The 22,148-nt window shown below is 44.2% G+C and overlaps 1 protein-coding gene across 1 annotated transcript; it reads right to left on the bottom strand.

Moving 5' to 3' along the window:
• Positions 1-7,229: 7,229 nt before the first annotated feature.
• LOC126085723 (free fatty acid receptor 2-like) lies at positions 7,230-8,251 on the bottom strand. The gene has a single exon (XM_049901352.1). It carries the CDS (start codon positions 8,249-8,251, stop codon positions 7,262-7,264), a length of 990 nt encoding a protein of 329 aa, XP_049757309.1. The 3' UTR covers positions 7,230-7,261.
• Positions 8,252-22,148: the final 13,897 nt, after the last annotated feature.

Raw genomic sequence — 22,148 nt, 5'->3', positions numbered from 1 at the left:
ACATAGATGGCTCTTGGTCACCTCCTCAGCCTTCCATTTCTTTCTCAGAAACCAGGCATCCTGCCTCTCCCCAATCTTTCCTGGCAGGTCTCTAATCTCAGCGCATGGGTGTCTTGTTCCACTGCTGTTTCCTTCCTTTTCTCAGAACCTCGGTGGTCAGTCACCACCTCCCACACCAACTTTGTATACCAAGCAGCTGCACACCTCATGAATCACATTTCCTGCCCTCCTTTCTCTTCCTCAACGAGGTAAGAGAGAGGTGAGAATGTCTTGTTTTGAAAGTGAGTCTGAAACCCTGACCCAGAGGTCAGGGACCACCTTGAAGAGGACTCTTGATGTGTCACTTCGCATCTCTGAGCCTCAGCTTTCTTGTTAAATAGGGAAAAATACCGGTTGTGCTTCTTACCATATTTGGGATCCACCACAGACTGGCCACTCCTTCTGTTGGCCCTAAGCCCCAGCTACTCTGGCCTTCTTTCTGTTCCTTGCACAAACTCAGTTTGTTCAAGCTTTGCCCTTACCTCGAACCCTTTGCCGGGAACATGCTTCTTCCAGTCCGTAGCATATGTGATTCCTTCAGTCGCAGCTCAGATGTTACCTTAGAGAGGATGCCCCAAGCCACTCTTTCAAAAGTAGCCACTCCCTATCCCCCGACTCTGTTTTACTGTCTTACAGCACTTGGTACGACCTCAGAGTGTCTTGTTTATTAGATCTGCCCGTCTGCACGTCCCACTGGAATGTGAGGTGCAGAGGCGTCTGTCCTTCTCGTTCACTGTGTCTTCAACACCTAGGGCTTGACACACAGTTGTTGTTGGTTGCCGTTGAGTTGATTCTGACTCATGGCGACCCCATGTATTACGGAGTAGACCTGCTCCATAGGGTTTTCTTGGCTGTAATCTTAACGGAAGCAGACCTCCAGGCCTGTTTTGTGTTGAATCACTGGGTGGGTTCTAACCACCAACCATTAGGTTAGCAGTTGAGCACGAACCATTCGTGCCACCCAGGGACCTGTGTGTTGTTGTTGCCAGGTGCCGGTGAGTCAGTTCAAACTCATAGCGACCCTATGGGACAGAGTAGAACTGCCCTATAGGGTTTCCAAGGAGCAGCTGGTGGATTTGAACTGCTGATCTTTTAGTTAGTAGCTGAACTCTTTAGCACTTTGCCACCAGGGCTCCAGGGACTTGTATGGTAAAAAGGCCTCAGTAAATGTTTGTAGATGAATGAATGCTTATATCTGTGGAAAGTCAAATGACATAATGTTTGCTATGGCACTTTAGAAACTCTAGGCTGCTGTACACACATGTGGGCTTTTTATTTAAAACATCTAGATTCGGGAGCAGTGTATTTACCTTCCTAATATGGTTTCCTTGAAGCTGATCGTAGCTCAGGCTGACAGATGGCGGAGGACAGTGTCTGGGGAGAGGGAGCCTGAGATTATAAGTGAACTGCAGATAGTCCTTCCCTGGGTAAACTGCTGGTGGACAGCTGATGGTGACCTGCATTTGCAGAGTTGGCTCCCCACCCCCACCACTTGACCCCACAACTTCCACTTTACTAGACATTCGAAAGTTTGCCAAGTGGGTTACTGGACCATTGCTTCTGCTATCTGAGAGATCTTTGACTTCATTTCCCATTTGAATGTGCAATTTAGACATGAGAAATGTCCTAATTTCCTGTGACTAGAGGAAAAATAATGAAAAGAAAAATAAATGAGCAAAAGTATGTAACCACAGGAAGTAGAGAGAGTGAGAAAAAGGTAAAAAAGAGAACTAACAGAGACCTGGAAATAAGAGGCCGGGGAATTTAGGGAGGGGAGTTGGAATCCTGGTTGTGCATTTTCTTCCAGGCTCTCTTGACCCCCAGCCCTGCATTCACGACCACAGTAATTACCACAAAGCCACACTACATGTGAGCTCTGGCTGTGTGGTCAGAGGATTTCTGATGAAGGAGCGTAACACCACAAAGCCACACTGTATGTGAGCTCTGGCTGTGTGGTCAGAGGATTTCTGATGAAGGAGCGTAACACCACAAAGCCACACAATACATGAGCTCCGGCTGTGTGGTCAGAGGATTTCTGATGAAGGGGCTTAACGCCACCTTCTCCAGAAAGGGGAAGTGAAATAGTCAGTGCCAGGTCCCCCTTTCCTGCCGGTTGGGCCCCCAGGTCAGGCAGAGCCTACTCCCTCCACCTCTGCTTCCTGTTAGCAGCTTTAGGCTGCTGTCTGTGTTACTCATTAACCAGGCACTAATATTTCTGTTTACCCATCTGTTATCCTGCTTCAGGACAGGATTCATTCAGAGGAGCCCAGCAATCTAACCAGCCACCAAGATCCTCTTGGATCAGGCCCAGCCAACCATGTTTAACTAGCATTTATCGTGTCAAAAGCCCCGTGTGGGAGCCCTGTATCATATGAAGCCAGGGAAAGATAAAGTTTTCTTAAGTAGGATGTGATCTGTGTGCCACTTGAACATATAGTGTGCTGTGAGGTGTATCCAGTGATGTGCTAGTACTGGCTCGGGCTGCCTTGTCAGAGCTGATTAGTAGCATCTCTTGCCAACCCCATGTTTGGTGCCTTCCCATTGGTAGAAATTGGCTGTGAAGGGAGTATGTATACCACAGAAATTGACTAGTGCTACAGATCAGGGCCTTTCCTGCTCCCACTTTCCCCATCCCAGCCACAAGTAGCAGCTGTTTTTTAGACATTCTCCAGCACACCACTCGGACATCCGTTTACCAAGTTGTTGCTGTTAGGTGCTGTCTAGTTGGTTTCGACTCATAGTGACCCTATGTACAACAGAATGAAACACCATCAGGTCCCACGTCACCCTCACAATCGTTGCTATGCTTGAGCCCATTGTTGCAGCCACTGTGTCAATCCATCTTGTTGAGGGCCTTCCTCTTTCTTGCTGACCTCCTGCTCTACCGAGTATGATGTCCTTCTCCAGGGACTGGTCCAAGGTATGTGAGATGAAGTGTCCAAGGTATGTGAGATGAAGTCTCGCCATCCTTGCCTCTAAGGAGCATTCAGCCTGTACTTATTCCAAGACAGATTTGTTTGTAGATGCATGATAACTTGTAAGGCTTCCTCCTGGCTATCTGGTCCTTGGACCACTGATTTTAATAAAGGAGGAAACAGCTCGCACTTTCAGGGAACTACTAGCCTAATGAAAACCCTGTATGTTTGCATAGTACTCTATGGTTTCTTAACTCTGTCATGCACATAATCTCCTCAGTTCTAACAACCATCTCCCTTCTGTGGTAGGCACAGCTGCCAGAGTGATCATCTTAAAAGACTATCAGATCATGCCACTCTCTAGCTCAAAACCCTCAAATGACTTGCAAAGGCTGTTAGAATAAATCCAAACTTTCCGTGGCCTAAAGGACTTTGCCTGACCTGGTCCCTACTGACCTCCTTCCATCACTTTCCCTAGTTTGTAGTATTCCAGCCCAGTGGTTCTCAAAGTGTGGTCCTTGAGTCAGCAGCATCAGCACCACTTGGAAACTTGTTAGAAATACTAACAGTTGGGCCCCACTGCAGACCTATTGATCCTTAAACTGGAAAGGGAGTGGGCAGCAGTCTGTGGGCCAACAAACCCTCCGGAAAAACAAAAACAAAAAACCTGTTGCCGTTGAGTCGATTCCAACTCATAGTGACCCTACAGGACAGAGTAGAGCTGCCCCATAGGGTTTCCAAGGAGTAGCTGGTGGATTCAAACTGCCGACCTTTTGGTTAGCAGCCAAATACTTAACCACTGCACTACTCAGGCTAGTTTACAGACCATTGTTCGAGCCCTACACTGAGCTTCTCTCTGGCGTTGAGATGCTAAGGGTTTCTCCTTCTGTTTCCAGAATGCTCTTCTCATGGACTTGTTATGGCAACTCCTTTTCAATATTCAGGTTTCAGCTGAACATCACTGACTTGGGAATATTCTCAACCTCTTCCACCTCTCATTATACTTTCTCCCATAAACCTATTTTATTTCCTTTGTAAAACTAGTTGCTATGTTTTGAAATTACCTTGTTTTTATATTCATTTACTTGTTTATTATTTTTCCCTACTAGAATGGAAGCCCCAAGAGGTCAGGTACTATATCTTCCATACACTATGTATCTCCAGCCCCTAGAAAAGTGGCCTATAGTAAGCTATCCATACATATTTGTTGAACAAATGAATTACTAGTTTACCAGTGAAGGAAGGGACTGATCCATCAAGTGACTTGATGAGAGTCAGACACTTGTAAACGAGTAGCTAAAGCTTCACCTTGAAAGTCTCAGACCAGGTCCAGTGATTTTCTTATAATACCTTGAAAAGCAAAATGACTTCTTCCTTTTGTACTTTCTTGATTGGCAAGATCGTCCATGTCCTTAAAGAATCTGAGAATCTCAGAGTTGGAACGGATTTGGTCACTGGGTCAGCCCTCATCAGATGTATGCGTTTCCACGATGTTCTAGGATGGGTTTTTTTTTAATTTTCTGCTTGAACATTGCTGGAGATTGGGGAGTGACAACCCCAATAGAGGCAGACAGTTCCATTTTAGAGAGCCCTGACTGCTTGAACCTGGTGGTGCAGTGGTTAAGAGCTACGGCTGCTAACCAAAGACTGGCAGTTCGAATCCACCAGCACTCCTTGGAAACCCTGTGGGGAAGTTCTACTCTGTCGTATAGGGTCACTATGAGTTGGAATCGACTCGATGGCAAGGGGTAACTGTTTGAAGTTTGTCTCCCTGCTTATTTCTCCTGTGAACCTTGCTCTTCCCTGTGGGACTGCATAGAAAGCATCTTCCATAAAATGGACCTTATCTCGTCACAGCCACCATCCAGCATTCCCTGCTTGCTTCTCATGTGTCACTGAAAAAAGCAGGCACTTGAAGTCAGGAATGGAGCCCTGGTGGCACAGTGGTTGAGAGCTTGGCTGCTAACCAAAAGGTCAGCAGCTTGAATCCACCAAGCTGCTCGTTGGAAATGCTGTGGGGGCAGTTCTGCTCTGTCCAGTAGGGTTGCTATGAGTCAGAATCAACTAGACGGCGTTTTTGAACTCAGGAAGCCCTGGATTCAAATTCCCTCTCTCTAATTGACCTTGGCATTTAATATGCTTTATCATCACTACTATTGCTATTATTCGGTTTTAAGTCTCCAAAACGTTTTGTCTAATTTTTTCTGGGTTCGATTCCCTGAGTTAGTGACCTTAAAAATGTGTTACTCAGTACTGAACATGCTTCTGACTAGACCTAAGTGGAGTAGGATTATCATCAATTTATTTTGACACCATTTCTTTTAATGGATCCAAAATCAAATTAGCTTTTTTGGAAGCCGTAATACATCATGGACTCATAGTTAGTGTACAGTCAGCTGAACGCAGGTTTTTTTCTCAGCCATTACTGTCATACCAGGTCTTCCACACCTAAATAGTTGGCTACCTAATTAATTAATTCCATAATTTTAGATTTTTACTTACTATAATTCTCTTTGGGAGCCCTGGTGACATAGTCGTTAAGTGATATGGCTGCTAATCCAAAGGCAGTTCTACTCTGTCCTACAGGGTCGCTATGAGTCGGAATCAACTTGACCGCAATGGGTTCTGGTTTTATATTTAAGTTTTTTACATTTCTTTAATTATCCTCATTATTATGATTGGGAAATAAAGACTAGAAATTGTGACTTGCTCAAGGCCATGCAGCCAGTACCAAAGCAGCATCTCTTGTGGCACCAGTCCAGTGTTCTTTTGAGGAAAGAAAGTAGATAAAATGAGGTCTCATTTGGGAGGGAGTAAGAAGAGAAGTCTTTCTGGAGAAAGTGAATATTGAGTAGAGTTTTGTAAGAGAAGAAGCAAGAGATCAGCATATGGGGGCTCTTGAAGTGAGGGGAGCAAGCATGAGCAAGAAAGGTCTCTCTGAAGAATAATTTCTTAGACAGATTGGCCCCTGAACAGAGGCAGTGATTTCTGAACCCAGCTGCCCGTCACAATCACCTGGGAAGCTTTTATAAAGCTTGCCGGCTGGGGCCCCACCCTGCAGAGGTTCTGAGGTGGCTGTCTGAAAACGTTCACACTTCCACCTGTTATGATGTGTAGCCTGAGTGGCAAACCACAGGCCAGGGGCTGGAGAGTCAGTAAACTCAAATGGAGAGAGAATGAGGTAGGCAGGTAGAATTGGGAAGGAAGACAGGACACAAAGCAGGCAGTGAGATGATATGAGCTCCTGGGAAGAAGAATTTTGACTTAGTTTGGTAGATGATAGGGGAACTCGGCAGGTTTCCGAGGAGGGCAACATACTTTTAGCCCCTGTGATAGACTGATAACTTTGAGTTGGGACTTGCCCCATATTCTCTTTCCAAGTTCAACCTGTATTCATCAGTGCCCTCACTTACTTTATTCTCATTGCCTCTTCATCTTAAAACGCTTCCATGGTCTCAAACATATCACCTCCCGCCTTGGCTGCTGAGTGCTGCTGAGTCCGGGCTCTCTGTCCCATTTTTGCCCTCCCCCTGATCCCAGAAATGCTGTGAGAATTATGGACACTTGCTTCAGAGTTTTATCGTCTTTATTTTCAATCTGCCGTGGCACCCTTCATTGTCTTTGCCTGTGCTGGTCAGTGTCAACTTCTGACTGATGGGTGCCAGAACATGCCCTGGCCAGTGTGGGGTGCCATGGAGGAAGAGAACAAGCCCAGACCTCAGGCAGCTCCCGGTTAAATGAGAGAGGTAGAATACATACATCAATGACTGGAGCACGCATACAAAGCAGCAGTCAAATTGATACACTGCAAGCCCAGTCCGTTAGAGGTCCAAGCCCCTGGCCTTCCCTTCTAGAACACTTTTCTCTGACCTTTCGGAGTCTTCTTTGGCTTCATTTAGTATTTCTTTCCCATCTCCTTCCCATTGGCTTCTTTCCGGCATCAACATCTAGACTAGTGTCTAGGTGTTGTTTCTAAGATTGCTTTAGGACTCTGTGCTTTATTGCCAACTGCCTCGTAAGAGCAGAATTCGAACTCGCTACATTGCCTCCAAAGCCCTAGTCTGATAGTGCTTTTACGCCTAAGCATGTCTTCTTTTGTCATTGAGCCATGCTCCTTTGAGGAGGATACCAAGTTGGTGAGAGAGGTTTTCACAAAGCTGGGCCCTTCTTACAACAAAGTCCCAGGAATGGGTGGGGTCTAAGGGTTCCTAAATCTGGAACAAGAACCCCCATGCTCCCCTCTCCCAGCCTACCCAATCCATACATAACCAAGACCTCAGAGTGCCTCTGAAGGCCCAGGGGAGCCACTAGCCTTTGACGAAGTCACAACTTGGCATTCCCTCTGCGTGGTTCACGCATCTGTCCCCATGGGTCACCTCGTCTGTCTGTCTGCACCTGCAGCCCAGCAGGGACGAGCCCTGGTCCCGCAGCACCTGCAGTCCTTTGCTGAAGGTCCTGCGCACCGCTGAGGAGGAGAAATAGAAAAGCAAGGGGTCTAGAGAGGCGTTGAGTGAACTGAATACCACGGCTTCCATTCGCCATGCTGGGCTTTTTCCAGTGTGAAACCCCACCAGGTGAGAGACGTTATAAGGCCCAAAGCACACCAGGAAGTTGAGAAGCGTCACAACAGCCAGCCCCACAGCTCGGCGCCGCCTCTGGGTCCCCACATGGGGCTGGGTGAGCATGAGCCACACAAAGCGCCAGTAGCAGAAGATGGTCACCACCATGGGGACGAAGAAGAGGACGAGGCACAGCTCCAGCCGCACGGGAAGCACCACGTCCTGTTGCTCTTTGGAGAAATTCTCATAGCAGACAAACATGCTCTCATTCGTGGCCTGTGGGGTCGAGTTCAAGTACTGAACGACGATCACAATGGTGCCATGACCAAAGGACATGATCCAGGCGACCAGAGCAGCAATCACTCCATACAGCGGCCGGCGGGAGAGCTTGTACTGCACCGGAAAAGCCACTCCCAGGTAGCGCTCGATGCTGATGCCTGCAAGGAGCCATGTGCTGCAGTAGATGCTGCTGTAGAAGCCGAAGCCTGTGAGGGCGCAGAGCACCACAGGCAGATGCCACTGGAGGCCCTGAGCGGCCTCAATGATCTTGAAGGGCAGCAGCAGCAGCAGCAGCAGGTCTGCCAGCGTCAGGCTGAGCAGGAGGATGTGGACGGGGGCAGGGTGGGGCTGGCGGACCCGCCCCACGAAGGCCCGCAGCGCCAGGAGGTTGGCGGGGAGACCAGTGAGGAAGATGATGATGTAGGCTGTGAGGATCAAGGAGTTGCGAAATTCTGACATGTCCGTCCTGGAGGATTGAAAAGCCAAGGTCAGGAGGCCCCTGTCACAGCGTCGTTCAGGATCCACGCATCCCCCCCAGCAGTATCCCTTTCCCAGGCCAAGGCTTTTTGCTGCCTCCACTGCTTGCTCACGCCACCTGCCCGAGCTGCCCAAAGCAATTATTGACTTTGCCTTGGGCGGGATATTAAGCAGTAGTTATTACATTTGCCATCACGTGTCTCTGGGGGAGATCAAGCCCTGGCTTCCCAAGGGAATTCCCCCTCCAGTTTCCCCAACCTTTCTCCTCCTGCCCTCACAGACACAGGAAGTTACTGGTATCAGTTTCCAACTTCACCAAGTCCCTTTCTCAGTCACAGACCTGCTGGAGTGAAAGGCAAGCCACGTGGCACCGAGGAGATAGCTGTAGGAGGCCTCTCTCATTCAACCAGGACTATAAGAATCTGGGCATGGGAGACCCAGAGCTGCCTGTCTTCAGGACCCTGCCTCACTCGCAGGAATCAGGTGCCCAGCACCCCTACCCCTTCTCCCTACCTCCTTCTCCTCCCTTTTTGCAGAACACAGGCTCTCCTCCACCTTTTCCACCCTTGTCCAACACCAGACTCTGGGATTCTACTGAAAAAGGCAAGCAAGTGAAGCTTAAGAAAGGAGTGGCAGGGAGGAAGTTTAAGCCAGCGCTATCCTTTTGGGCCCTTCCCCAAAGCACATTAGAGAAATATCAGAGAAGCCCATGGCAGTATCTGGGACCTGAGACTGTTGTTTTGACTCTAAACTGAAGAATTTCTCTTCTTACTAGGGGGACTCAGTTTGCCCCTCCATCCTCTCTCCAGTTTTGAATGCCCATCCATGTTTCTCTGCCACCACACTGGCTCCTATCTCTGGGTATGATCTTTACATTTCCATTTCTGACAGACTTCCTCCAGCCCCCCAAAACCATCCCCTGTGATTCTGATCCCAACCTCACTTCCCAGAGAACAAGCACTAAGCTAGCTGCCTTGCCTTGTCTTTGCTCCCAGCAGGTGGCTTCTTGGGCTTAGCCTTGAGGGCCAGTCTGTATGCTTCTGAGAAAGAAGAACAGAGTTTTAGCCACTGCTACCCATTTCACAGAGGAAAGAATTGTAGGGAACCTGGCTGACAGAAAGCTTTTATATCAACACAAGTCACACGACCAGAGAGAGGAAAGTCAGTATTGAGCACTGTCTCCTCTCAACGCCAAAGCAAGGGGACCCAGTCTCTTCATTCTGCCTCTAGATATTCTCACGCTGACTTCCAAACTCAGATTTTCTGTCCCTAACTTCTGAATTTTTTATCCCAGGCATTTTTCCATTTCCCAAGTCAGAGTGTCTTCTCTTTTCTAGGTGGTTTCTTCTGTAATCCTACCCATTCTCAGGCAAGAATTGACATTCTTCAATCTTCAGTCCTTCACATGGTGTCCTGTCATCGACCCCCCAACTCTACCCCCTGCCCTCTCAGTGGAAACAGATTAGTTTCTCCCAGGCTGCATAATGCTATGGTGGAAATAGCATGGGATTTGGAGTCTTGCAGACATGTGTTCAAACCCCAGAACCTTCATTGATGTGCTGTATGACCGTGGGGCAGATTTTATGAACTTCAGTTTTCTTGTCAGTCAAGTGTTGTTGTTAGGCGCTGTCTAGTCGGCTCCGATTCATAGCAACCCTATGTACAACAGAACAAAACATTGCCCGTTCTTGCGCTATCCTCACATTGTTATGCTTGAGCCCATTGTTGCAGCCACTGTCAATCCATCTCCTTGAAGGTCTTCCTCTTTTTTCACTGACCCCCTCCTTTACCAAGCATGATGTCCTTCTCCAAGGACTGTCCCTTCCTGATAATATGTCCAAAGTACGTGAGACGTAGTCTTGTCATCCTCACTTCTAAGGAACATTTTGGCTGTACTTCCTCCAAGACAGATTCATTTGTTCTTTTGGTAGTTCATGGTATATTCAATATTCTTTGCCAACACCGCCATTCAAAGGCGTCAATTCTTCTTCAGTCTTCCTTATTCATTGTCCAGCTTTCACATGCATACCAGGATTTCTGTGAAGATTAAATGAGCTAGTACATGTAAAACAAAAAGGCCAGTGCACAGCACCTAATAGATGCCCATAAGTGGCCCCTGCTTGTTGGACACCTTCATAGAGGTTGAGCCACTTAGTAAAATATTTAGAGACTCAGGGTACTGACATGCCATTTTACTTGGGAAAGTGCCGGGAATTCAGGAGGCCTGATGTCCCTGTGCGGAGCCCTGGTGGCACAGTGGTTAAGAGCTATGGCTGCTAACCAAAAGGTTGGCAGTTCGAATCCACCAGCTGCTCCTTGGAAACCCTATGGGGCAGTTCTACTCTGCCCTATAGGGTCATTATGAGTCGGAATCAACTCAAGAGCAGTGGGTTTGGATGTGCCTGTGTGATTCTTTGTATGGAGTGGTTGCTCAGGCTCCATTCCTTTCCCCCATATCTTTTCTCTCGCTATGCACTGGGCCTCACCTCTGAACCACGCTTGTTCTTTTCCCACTAGTTCCCCCTGCCTGATGTATGAATGAACAGGTTAGGCACCATAACCCCAGAAGCTCCTCAAAGTCCTTTTGAAACAAATGCTTGAGGAATAGTCTGAAGATGTTTACATCCTGACCCAGGGAAGGGGTCTCTGTTTTGCCTTTTGTGGCTTGATGACTGATCACAGAATCTCCATTCTTTTCTTTTCTTATCTTAGGCCATATCTACTCCTTCTGGTTTGTTTTGTTTGCTCATTCATTCACACCTCCATTATTTTTATGACCCAGAAGCCTCGGGTCCAGGTATCTAGATATTTAGCTTTCCTTTCTCTTCAGTTTTACTCTCTCCTAGAGCCAAAGAGTTGTATTTCTCCATTCACCTCCTTCCCCCAGCACACATACACATTTTCCAGATAAAAGGGAAATGAAGGAAGAGACCCTTCTCTGTTGCTTTCTACCAAGTTTATTTGTTGCCACTTTGCTTTTATGACTTTTTATAAATAGCCATGAAAGTCTGAACTTAATTACCAAATGGAAACTTACTAGGAAACAGGTGTTGAGGAGTAGAACTGCTTTATCCCTGTGCGTTCTCCCCCGCTCCCCGTTTCATGCCTTTCTTCTGTCACTGTAGTGTGTCACCTGCATTGAAGACACTCCAGCTAAAGCCCTCTCCTGTGTTCATGGCTTTCCTTGTTATGGAGGTGAAATAATAAAGGCGACTTTTGAACTGGTGATTCTCGATGCTCACTTATGTCACAGGAGAAAGAAACACAACTTCTCTGTCTGAATTCAAAGGGGTAAGTTTTGACATAAGTGTTATCTTTCACAATCTCATCCAAGTTTGGATTTCTCTCATCATAACTATAACCCAGCTTGTTATAATAGGAAGTTGAATCCATTATCTAAAAAAAAAAAAAAAAAATACTGTCTCCACTTCTTTGTTTCTCAGTCACTCCTCGGTCCTCTACAATCTGGCTTCCATCCTCGTTTTTTCATAGGATCTACTCTTCCTAAAGTCCAGCTCTTCCTAAGGTTAACAGTGACTTCTTTGCTGATAAATTCAGTGCACTTCGAAAAAAAATTTGTTAGCGTTCAACATAATTTCTACACTCTTCTTCTTGAAACACTCTTTTCCTGAATTCTGATATGTTATCCTCCCCTGCTTTCCCTCCCTTTAATTTGGTCACTTCTTAATTTCCCTCACTGGCTTACCTTCCCCTAGCCATCCTTCAGATTTCGGAGTTCCTGAAGCCTTGATTCTGGAGTCCCTGGGTGGCACAAACGGTTAAGCGCCTGACTACCAGCTGAAAGGTTGGGAGTTCAAACCCACCCAGAAGCACCTTGGAAGACAGGTGTGGTGATCTGCTTCTGAAGGATCACAGCCTTGAAAACCCTATGGAGAAGTTCCACTCTGCATACATGGGGTTGCCATGAGTTGGAATCAACTCGATGGCAACTAACAATAATAAGACTCGGTTCTTTCCTGTCCGCATCCTATGCTCTCCCCTTAGTCTATTGCATCCATTTCTACAGCTTCAGCCACTGTCTTTGTAACGCCCAATTCTGTGTCTCCATCCTGGATGCCTGGGAGCTCCACATGTGTCCATATGTCCAAGTGCCTACACATTACTATTTGGATGTCTCCCAGGCATCCCAGACTCAATGCATCCAGAGCTGACCTCAGATCTTCCCCAGCAAATTTGGCCTTCTTCCAGTATCCCCTGGCTTGGTGAATAAAGTCTCTTCCCACCCCATCCTCTGAGCCAAAATCTTAGAGTCAATTTTAACAACCATCTTCTTCCTTTTTTTTTTTTTTCTTTCTTATTCCAAGTATGCAATCTCATATACTCCCAAATACTCACTGAATTCACCCATCTTGCTTCTTATCCCCCTTCCCGTCTCAGCGCGAACCACATCATCTCTTACCCGGGTTTTGGCAGAAGCCGTGACCAGCCTCGCACTCGGCGACAATTCTCCATCCGTAGTTAACCGGTTGCTGTCAAGCTGACTCCGACTCCCGGCGACTCAGCGTGTGTCAGAAGAACTGTGCCTCTTAGGGTTTTCAGTGGCTCATTTTTCAAAAGTATAGTGCCAGACCTTTCTTTTAAGGCACCTCTGAGTGGATTTGAGCCTCCAACCTTTCCGTTAGCGGCGAGCAAGTTAACTGTATGTACCACCCGGGGACTCCATAGTGCAGTTAGAAGGATCATTTTTAAAATGTTAATCAATTTTGTCATCCTCTTGTTTAAGACTCTTTCAGGAATTTTTCATTGCTTTTAGGATAAATATAAAAGTCCTTAACAAGGCCTATAAGGTCCTGCCTGGCCTTGCTCTTGCCAGGTTCTGGTCTCGGCTCATATCATTGTCCTCCCTCTTTGATCTCTAAGCAAGACCATCTTTCATCCCTGTGAATCAGCCACGTTTCCTTCTGCCGCAGGGCCTTTGGACCAGGCTCTGCTTGAAACGCTCTTTATTTTTCATTACCCACTCCAGCCTCCACAGTTAATTCCTAGTCTTCTTTCAGATATCCACTAACATCCTTAAGAAAGCCCTCTGTGACCTCCTGGACCCAATTATATGTTCTCTTAACATCTTTTCTATTGCTGAATAGTATTCTACTTTATGATATTCCATATTTTACTTATCCATTCACCTGTTGATGGACATTTGGGTTTTTTTTTTTTCCTTCGGTTTTTGGTTATTGTGAATAAAGCTGTTATGAACATTTCTGTTTCAGTCTTTGTGTGAATAAATATTTTCAATTTTCTTGGCACATACCTAGATATATATTGGCTGGGTTGTATGGTAAATTAAAAAAAAAACTTTTAAAGAAACTGCCAGTTTTCCAAAGTGGCTGTACCATTTACTATTCTGACCAGCACCGCATGAGAGTTCCGGTTGCTGCATATCCCTTCCAACACTTGGTATTCGTTACTCTTAAATTTTAGCCTTCTACTGAATGGGTTGTGGTATGCCACTGGAGTTTTAATTTGTATTTCTCTGATGAATATTGATGTTGAGCATTTTTTCATGTCCTTACTGGCCACTTGTATATTTTCGTTTGTGAAGTGTCTGTTTAAATATTTTGTCCATTAAAAAAAGTGAGTTACTTTCGTGTTACTGACTTCTACGAGTTCTTTAAATGGCGAGACTTCGTCTCATGTGCTTCGGACATGTTATCAGGAGGGACCAGTCCTGGGAGAAGGACATCATGCTTGGTAAACTAGACAGTCACCTAAAAAGAGGAAGAATGTAAAAAAAAAAAAAAAAGAGGAGGGCACCCTAAAATCTCACCTAGAGAAGGAAAAGAAAGAAAGACCCAAGTGACGATAGGTACCCCAGCTGAAGAGAAGATGAGGAATTCATTCCCAGTGAAGAGGTGAAGTCAGAATAGTAAAACATCAAGACAACTGAATGGGGGCTTAAGAGATGAATTGGTGGAGGGATTAGGTGAAGTGGAAGGCATCAAGCAGGACTGGTCATTTTTTCAAGAGCAGAGAAATCCACTAGTATCCAGCTGGCCACACAGGAAGGGATCAGCCACTGTGCTGGGATCTTTTTCTTGTTATGGTCTATTGTGAGTGGATTCCTATTTCTCTTGCCTGCCCAGCATCCATTCCTCCTTCTGGTAACACCAACTTTCCTCTAGTCAACCACTCTCAGTCCATACAACATAGATGGGTCTGACCCCATTCCAGCTACAGAAAAGGGCATGTGACCCAGACCCAGGCTCATATGCAAGTCAGTCTATCTACAGTCAGTCTTTTCTAGACTCTTTTGGGTGATTTGAGTAGAAGCATTCTCTTCCACATTGTGGTTAAGCTCATGGAATGTAAGTCTGGAGCTTCAGGAAGCCATCTTTGCCACCACTTGGGGAGAGCTTGCCTGAGAACGAAGCTGGCATAGGAAAGCAGAGCTGAAACATGGAAATAGCTGACCGATACCATTTGAACACCTGGATCAGGCCATTCCAGAAGTCACTTTATCCCCTCATTTTTTAATTACAATAAATTTTTGTTTTTGCTTAATCAGCTGAAACAAGGTTTCTATCATCTGGAATCAAGAGATTAATGTAAATATTTTGTGAATAACTTCTCAAAATCAAAGAGATTATTTTGAATTATATTTTTCATGATTTAAAAAAGTAAATGAAAGCATATTCAAGGCTATTTGTGTAATAATTTCACTGATTCACTTGCTGTGATGGTTGGTTTTATGTGTCAGCTTAGCTAGACTATGGTTATTTAATCAAATACTAACCTAGGTGTGGAAGAAAGGCCTTGTGCTCTACTTCTAAAAAAAAAAATCAGCCATTGAAAACCTTACGGAGCACAGCTCTACTCTGACACACATGGCATCACCATGAGTTGGCATCTACTCGACAAAAACTTTTTTTTTTAATCTCCTGCAGAGCAGCTGGTGGGTTCAAACCTCTGACTTTTTTTTTTTTAATTAACTTTTATTAAGTTTCAAGTGAACGTTTACAAATCCAATCAGTCTGTCACATATAAGTTTACATACATCTTACTCCGTACTCCCACTTGCTCTTCCCCTATTGAGTCAGCCCTTTCAGTCTCTCCTTTCGTGACAATTTTGCCAGCTTCCCTCTCTCTCTATCCTCCCATCCCCCCTCCAGACAGGAGATGCCAACACAATCTCAAGTGTCCACCTGATACAAATAGCTCACTCTTCATCAGCATCTCTCTCCCGCCCACTGTCCAGTCCCTTTCATGTCTGATGAGTTGTCTTCGGGGATGGTTCCTGTCCTGTGCCAACAGAAGGTCTGGGGAGCATGGCTGCTGGGATTCCTCTAGTCTCGGTCAGACCATTAAGTATGGTCTTTTTATGCGAATTTGGGGTCTGCGTCCCACTGATCTCCTGCTCCCTCAGGGGTCCTCTGCTGTGCTCCCTGTCAGGGCAGTCATCGATTGTGGCCGGGCACCATCTAGTTCTTCTGGTCTCAGGATGATGTAGGTCTCTGGTTCATGTGGCCCTTTCTGTCTCTTGGGCTCTTAGTTGTCATGTGACCTTGGTGTTCTTCATTTTCCTTTGCTCCAGGTGGGTTGAGACGAACTGATGCATCTTAGATGGCCGCTTGTTAGCATTTAAGACCCCAGACGCCACATTTCAAAGTGGGATGCAGAATGTTTTCATACTAGAATTATTTTGCCAATTGACTTAGAAGTCCCCTCAAACCATGTTCCCCAGACCCCAGCCCCTGCTCTGCTGACCTTTGAAGCATTCATTTTATCCCAGAAACTTCTTTGCTTTTGGTCCAGTCCAATTGAGCTGACCTTCCATGTATTGAGTGTTGTCTTTCCCTTCACCCAAAGCAGTTCTTATCTACTGATTAATCAATAAAAAACCCTCTCCCTCCCTCCCTCCCTCCCCCCTTCGTAACCACAAAAGTATGTGTTCTTCTCAGTTTTTACTATTTCTCGAGATCTTATAATAGTGGTCTTATACAATATTTGTCCTTTTGCCTCTGACTAATTTTGCTCAGCATAATGCCTTCCAGGTTCCTCCATGTTATGAAATGTTTCAGAGATTCGTCACTGTTCTTTATCGATGCGTAGTATTCCATTGTGTGAATATACCACAATTTATTTAACCATTCATCCGTTGACGGACACCTTGGTTGCTTCCAGCTTTTTGCTATTGTAAGCAGAGCTGCAATAAACATGGGTGTGCATATATCTGTTTGTGTGAAGGCTCTTGTTTCTCTAGGGTATATTCCGAGGAGTGGGATTTCTGGGTTGTATGGTAGTTCTACTTCTAACTGTTTAAGATAATGCCAGATAGATTTCCAAAGTGGTTGTACCATTTTACATGCCCACCAGCAGTGTATGAGAGTTCCAATCTCTCCGCAGCCTCTCCAACATTTATTATTTTGTGTTTTTTGGATTAATGCCAGCCTTGTTGGTGTGAGATGGAATCTCATCGTAGTTTTAATTTGCATTTTTCTAATGGCTAATGATCGAGAGCATTTTCTCATGTATCTGTTGGCTGCCTGAATATCTTCTTTAGTGAAATGTGTGTTCATATCCTTTGCCCACTTCTTGATTGGGTTGTTTGTCTTTTTGTGGTTGAGTTTTGACAGAATCATGTAGATTTTAGAGATCAGGCGCTGGTCGGAGATGTCATAGCTGAAAATTCTTTCCCAGTCTGTAGGTGGTCTTTTTACTCTTTTGGTGAAGTCTTTAGATGAGCATAGGTGTTTGATTTTAGGAGCTCCCAGTTATCGGGTTTCTCTTCATTTTTGGTAATGTTTTGTTTTCTGTTTATGCCTTGTATTAGGGCTCCTAGGGTTGTCCCTATTTTTTCCTCCATGATCTTTATCGTTTTAGTCTTTATGTTTAGGTCTTTGATCCACTTGGAGTTAGTTTTTGTGCATGGTGTGAGGTATGAGACCTGTTTCATTCTTTTGCAAATGGATATCCAGTTATGCCAGCACCATTTGTTAAAAAGACTATCTTTTCCCCAATTAACTGACACTGGTCCTTTGTCAAATATCAGCTGCTCATACGTGGATGGATTTATACCTGGGTTCTCAATTCTGTTCCATTGGTCTATGTGCCTGTTGTTGTACCAGTACCAGGCTGTTTTGACTACTGTGGCTGTATAATAGGTTCTGAAATCAGGTAGAGTGAGACCTCCCACTTTCTTCTTCTTTTTCAGTAATGCTTTGCTTATCCGGGGCTTCTTTCCCTTCCATATGAAATTGGTGATTTGTTTCTCTATCCCCTTACAATATGACATTGGAATTTGGATCAGAAGTGCGTTATATGTATAGATGGCTTTTGGTAGAATAGACATTTTTACTATGTTAAGACTTCCTATCCATGAGCAAGGTATGTTTTTCCACTTAAGTATGTCCTTTTAAATTTCTAGTAGTAGAGCTTTGTAGTTTTCTTTGTATAGGTCTTTTACATCCTTGGTAAGATTTATTCCTAAGTATTTTATCTTCTTGGGGGCTACTGTGAATGGTATTGATTTGGTTATTTCCTCTTCGGTGTTCTTTTTGTTGATGTAGAGGAATCCAAGTGATTTTTGTATGTTTATTTTATAACCTGAGACTCTGCCAAACTCTTCTATTAGTTTCAGTAGTTTTCTGGAGGATTCCTTAGGGTTTTCTGTGTATAAGATCATGTCATCTGCAAATAGTGATAACTTTACTTCCTCCTTGCCAATCCAGATGCCCTTTATTTCTTTGACTAGCCTAATTGCCCTGGCTAGGACTTCAAGTATGATGTTGAATAAGAGCGGTGATAAAGGGCATCCTTGTCTGGTTCCCGTTCTCAAGGGAAATGCTTTCAGGCTCTCTCCATTTAGAGTGATGTTGGCTGTTGGCTTTGCATAGATGCCCTTTATTATGTTGAGGAATTTTCCTTCAATTCCTATTTTGGTGAGAGTTTTTATCATAAATGGGTGTTGGACTTTGTCAAATGCCTTTTCTGCATCAATTCATAAGATCATGTGGTTTTTATCTTTTGTTTTATTTATGTGATGGATTACATTAATGGTTTTTCTGATATTAAACCAGCCTTGCATACCTGGTATAAATCCCACTTGATCATGGTGAATTATTTTTTTGATGTGTTGTTGGATTCTATTGGCTAGAATTTTGTTGAGGATTTTTGCATCTATGTTCATGAGGGATATAGGTCTATAATTTTCTTTTTTTGCAATGTCTTTACCTGGTTTTGGTATCAGGGAGATGGTGGCTTCGTAGAATGAGTTGGGTAGTATCCCGTCATTTTCTATGCTTTGAAATACCTTCAGTAGTAGTGGTATTAAGTCTTCTCTGAAGGTTTGGTAGAACCCTGCAGTGAAGCCGTCCAGGCCAGGGCTTTTTTTTTGTTGGAAGTTTTTTGATTACCGTTTCAATCTCTTTTTTTGTTATGGGTCTATTTAGTTGTTCTACTTCTGAATGTGTTAGTTTAGGTAGGTAGTGTTTTTCCAAGAATTCATCCATTTCTTCTAGGTTTTCAAATTTGTTGGAGTACAATTTTTCGTAGTAATCTGAAATGATTCTTTTAATTTCATTTGGTTCTGTTGTGATGTGGTCCTTCTCGTTTCTTATTCGGGTTATTTGTTTCCTTTCCTGTATTTCTTTAGTCAGTCTAGCCAATGGTTTATCAATTTTGTTAATATTTTCAAAGAACCAGCTTTTGGCTTTGTTAATTCTTTCAATTGTCTTTCTGTTCTCTAATTCATTTAGTTCAGCTCTAATTTTTATTATTTGTTTTCTTCTGGTGCCTGATGGGTTCTTTTGTTGCTCACTTTCTATTTGTTCAAGTTGTAGGGACAGTTCTCTGCTTTTGGCTCTTTCTTCTTTTTGTATGTGTGCATTTATCGATATAAATTGGCCTCTGAGCACTGCTTTTGCTGTGTCCCAGAGGTTTTGATAGGAAGTATTTTCATTCTCGTTGCATTCTATGAATTTCCTTATTCCCTCCTTGATGTCTTCTATAACCCAGTCTTTTTTCAGGAGGGTATTGTTCAGTTTCCAAGTATTTGATTTCTTTTCCCTAGTTTTTCTGTTATTGATTTCTGGTTTTATTGCCTTGTGGTCTGAGAAGATGCTTTGTAATATTTCGATGTTTTGGACTCTGCAAAGGTTTGTTTTATGACCTAATGTGTGGTCTATTCTAGAGAATGTTCCATGTGAGCTAGAAAAAAAGGTATACTTTGCAGCAGTTGGGTGGAGAGTTCTGTATAAGTCAATGAGGTCAAGTTGGTTGATTGTTGTAAGTAGGTCTTCCGTGTCTCTGTTGAGCTTCTTACTGGATGTCCTGTCCTTCTCCGAAAGTGGTGTGTTGAAGTCTCCTACTATAATTGTGGAGGTGTCTATCTCACTTTTCAATTCTGTTAAAATTTGATTTATGTATCTTGCAGCCCTGTCATTGGGTGCGTAAATATTTAATATGGTTATGTCTTCCTGATCAATTGTCCCTTTTATCATTATATAGTGTCCTTCTTTATCCTTTGTGGTAGATTTAAGTCTAAAGTCTATTTTGTCAGAAATTAATATTGCTACTCCTCTTCTTTTTTGCTTATTGCTTGTTTGATATATTTTTTTCCATCCTTTGAGTTTTAGTTTGTTTGTGTCTCTAAGTCTAAGGTGTGTCTCTTGTAGGCAGCATATAGATGGATCGTGTTTCTTTATCCAGTCCGTGACTCTCTGTCTCTTTATTGGTGCATTTAGTCCATTTACATTCAGGGTAATTATAGATAAATAAGTTTTTAGTGCTGTCATTTTGATGCCTTTTCATGTGTGTTGTTGGCAATTTCATTTTTCCACATACTTTTTTGTGCTGAGACCTTCTTGGTAAATTGTGAGATCCTCATTTTCATAGTGTTTGACTTTATGTTAGTTGAGTCGTTACGTTTTTCTTGGCTTTTATCTTGAGTTATGGAGTTGTTATACCTTTTTGTGGTTACCTTATTATTTACCCCTATTTTTCTAAGTAAAAACCTAACTTGTATCGTTCTATATCGCCTTGTATCACTCTCCATCAGGCAGTTCAATGCCTCCTGTATTTAGTCCCTCTTTTTGATTATTGTGATCTTTTACCTATTGACTTCCATGATTCCCTGTTATGTGTTTTTTTTTTTTTTTTAATTAATCTTAATTTGTTTGTTTTTGTGATTTCCCTATTTGAGTTGATATTAGGACGTTCTGTTTTGTGACCTTGTATTGTGCTGGTATCTGATATTATTGGTTTTCTGACCAAACAATATCCTTTAGTATTTCTTGTAGCTTTGGTTTGGTTTTTGCAAATTCTCTAAACTTATGTTTATCTGTAAATATCTTAATTTCGCCTTCATATTTCAGAGAGAGTTTTGCTGGATATATGATCCTTGGCTGGCAGTTTTTCTCCTTCAGTGCTCTGTATATGTCGTCCCATTACCTTCTTGCCTGCGTGGTTTCTGCTGAGTAGTCTGAACTTATTCTTATTGATTCTCCCTTGAAGGAAACCTTTCTTTTCTCCCTGGCTGCTTTTAAAATTTTCTGTTTATCTTTGGCTTTGGCGAGTTTGATGATAATATGTCTTGGTGTTTTTCTTTTTGGATCAATCTTAAATGGGGTTCGATGAGCATCTTGGATAGATATCCTTTCGTCTTTCATGATGTCAGGGAAGTTTTGTGTCAGGAGTTCTTCAACTATTTTCTCTGTGTTTTCTGTCCCCCCTCCCTGTTCTGGGACTCCAATCACCCGCAAGTTATCCTTCTCGATAGAGTCCCACATGATTCTTAGGGTTTCTTCATTTTTTTTAATTCTTTTATCCGATTTTTTCCCAGCTTAATGTTTTTATGTTGGTGTTGATTCCCTGGTCCTCCAGATGTCCCAGTCTGCATTCTAATTGCTCGAGTCTGCTCCTCTGACTTCCTATTGCATTGTCTAATTCTGTAATTTTATTGTTAATCTTTTGGATTTCTACATGCTGTCTCTCTATGGATTCTTGCAACTTATTAATTTTTCCGCTATGTTCTTGAATAATCTTTTTGAGTTCTTCAACAGTTTTATCGGTGTGTTCCTTGGCTTTTTCTGCAGTTAGCCTAATTTCATTTGTGATGTCTTGAAGCATTCTGTAAATTAGTTTTTTATATTCTGTATCTGATAATTCCAGGATTGTATCTTCATTTGGTAAAGATTTTGATTCTTTTGTTTGGGGGGTTGGAGAAGTTGTCATGGTCTGCTTCTTTATGTGGTTTGATATGGACTGCTGTCTCCGAGCCATCACTGGGAAACTAGTTTTTCCAGAAAATCCGCTAAAAAAAAATGCAGTCAGATCCCTAATAGTTCTCCCTCTGGCTCAGGCTATTAGGATGTTAATGAAGCCGCCTGGGAAGGGTGGGGGAGGGATCAGAGAGATAGGAGAGTAGCACCTCAGAATATAGCCAGAGTTGCTTGTCTTGCTTGGAATGACTATTGTATCTGAGATTTCTGTGGGGCGCGTTGCCTATGTGTGCTGGCTGTGTGGAGATTGCCCCCCGTGGGTCTGGCCCGCTGGAGTCACGGTCAGATCCTCCGCTGCCAGCCCCACGTCCAGTGTCAAGGTTCCCCTACTGGGACAGTGCACTCCCGACTCCAAAATCAGTCGCTGCCTCCTGGGGACTCCCCGTCCCGGCAGCCGCATCGCCTCGCCGCCCCTGAAAATCAGCTGAGCTCCCCCCTCCGGGGTCAGCTCAGGCGAGCGGAGCAGCTCCCCGCGCCTGCGCCACGACCGCGCGCTCCAAGACCAGTCGCTGCCCCCTGGGGACCTCCCCCACTGGCCGCGTCGCCACGCTACCCGTGTAAACCGGTTGGGCCCTCCCCGGGGCTAGTTCAGGGGGATGGAGCAGCTCGCCGCGCCTATGCCCTACCTGCGCCCAGTCAAA

This window comes from Elephas maximus, chromosome 11 (genome assembly GCF_024166365.1).
Source record: "Elephas maximus indicus isolate mEleMax1 chromosome 11, mEleMax1 primary haplotype, whole genome shotgun sequence".
Taxonomy (NCBI): domain Eukaryota; kingdom Metazoa; phylum Chordata; class Mammalia; order Proboscidea; family Elephantidae; genus Elephas; species Elephas maximus.
This window is presented reverse-complemented; position numbering and strand designations above follow the sequence as displayed.

Coding starts and splice junctions, on each gene's coding strand:
- LOC126085723 (XM_049901352.1), bottom strand. CDS start 8,251: ATGTCAGAATTTCGCAACTCCTTGATCCTCACAGCCTACATCATCATC.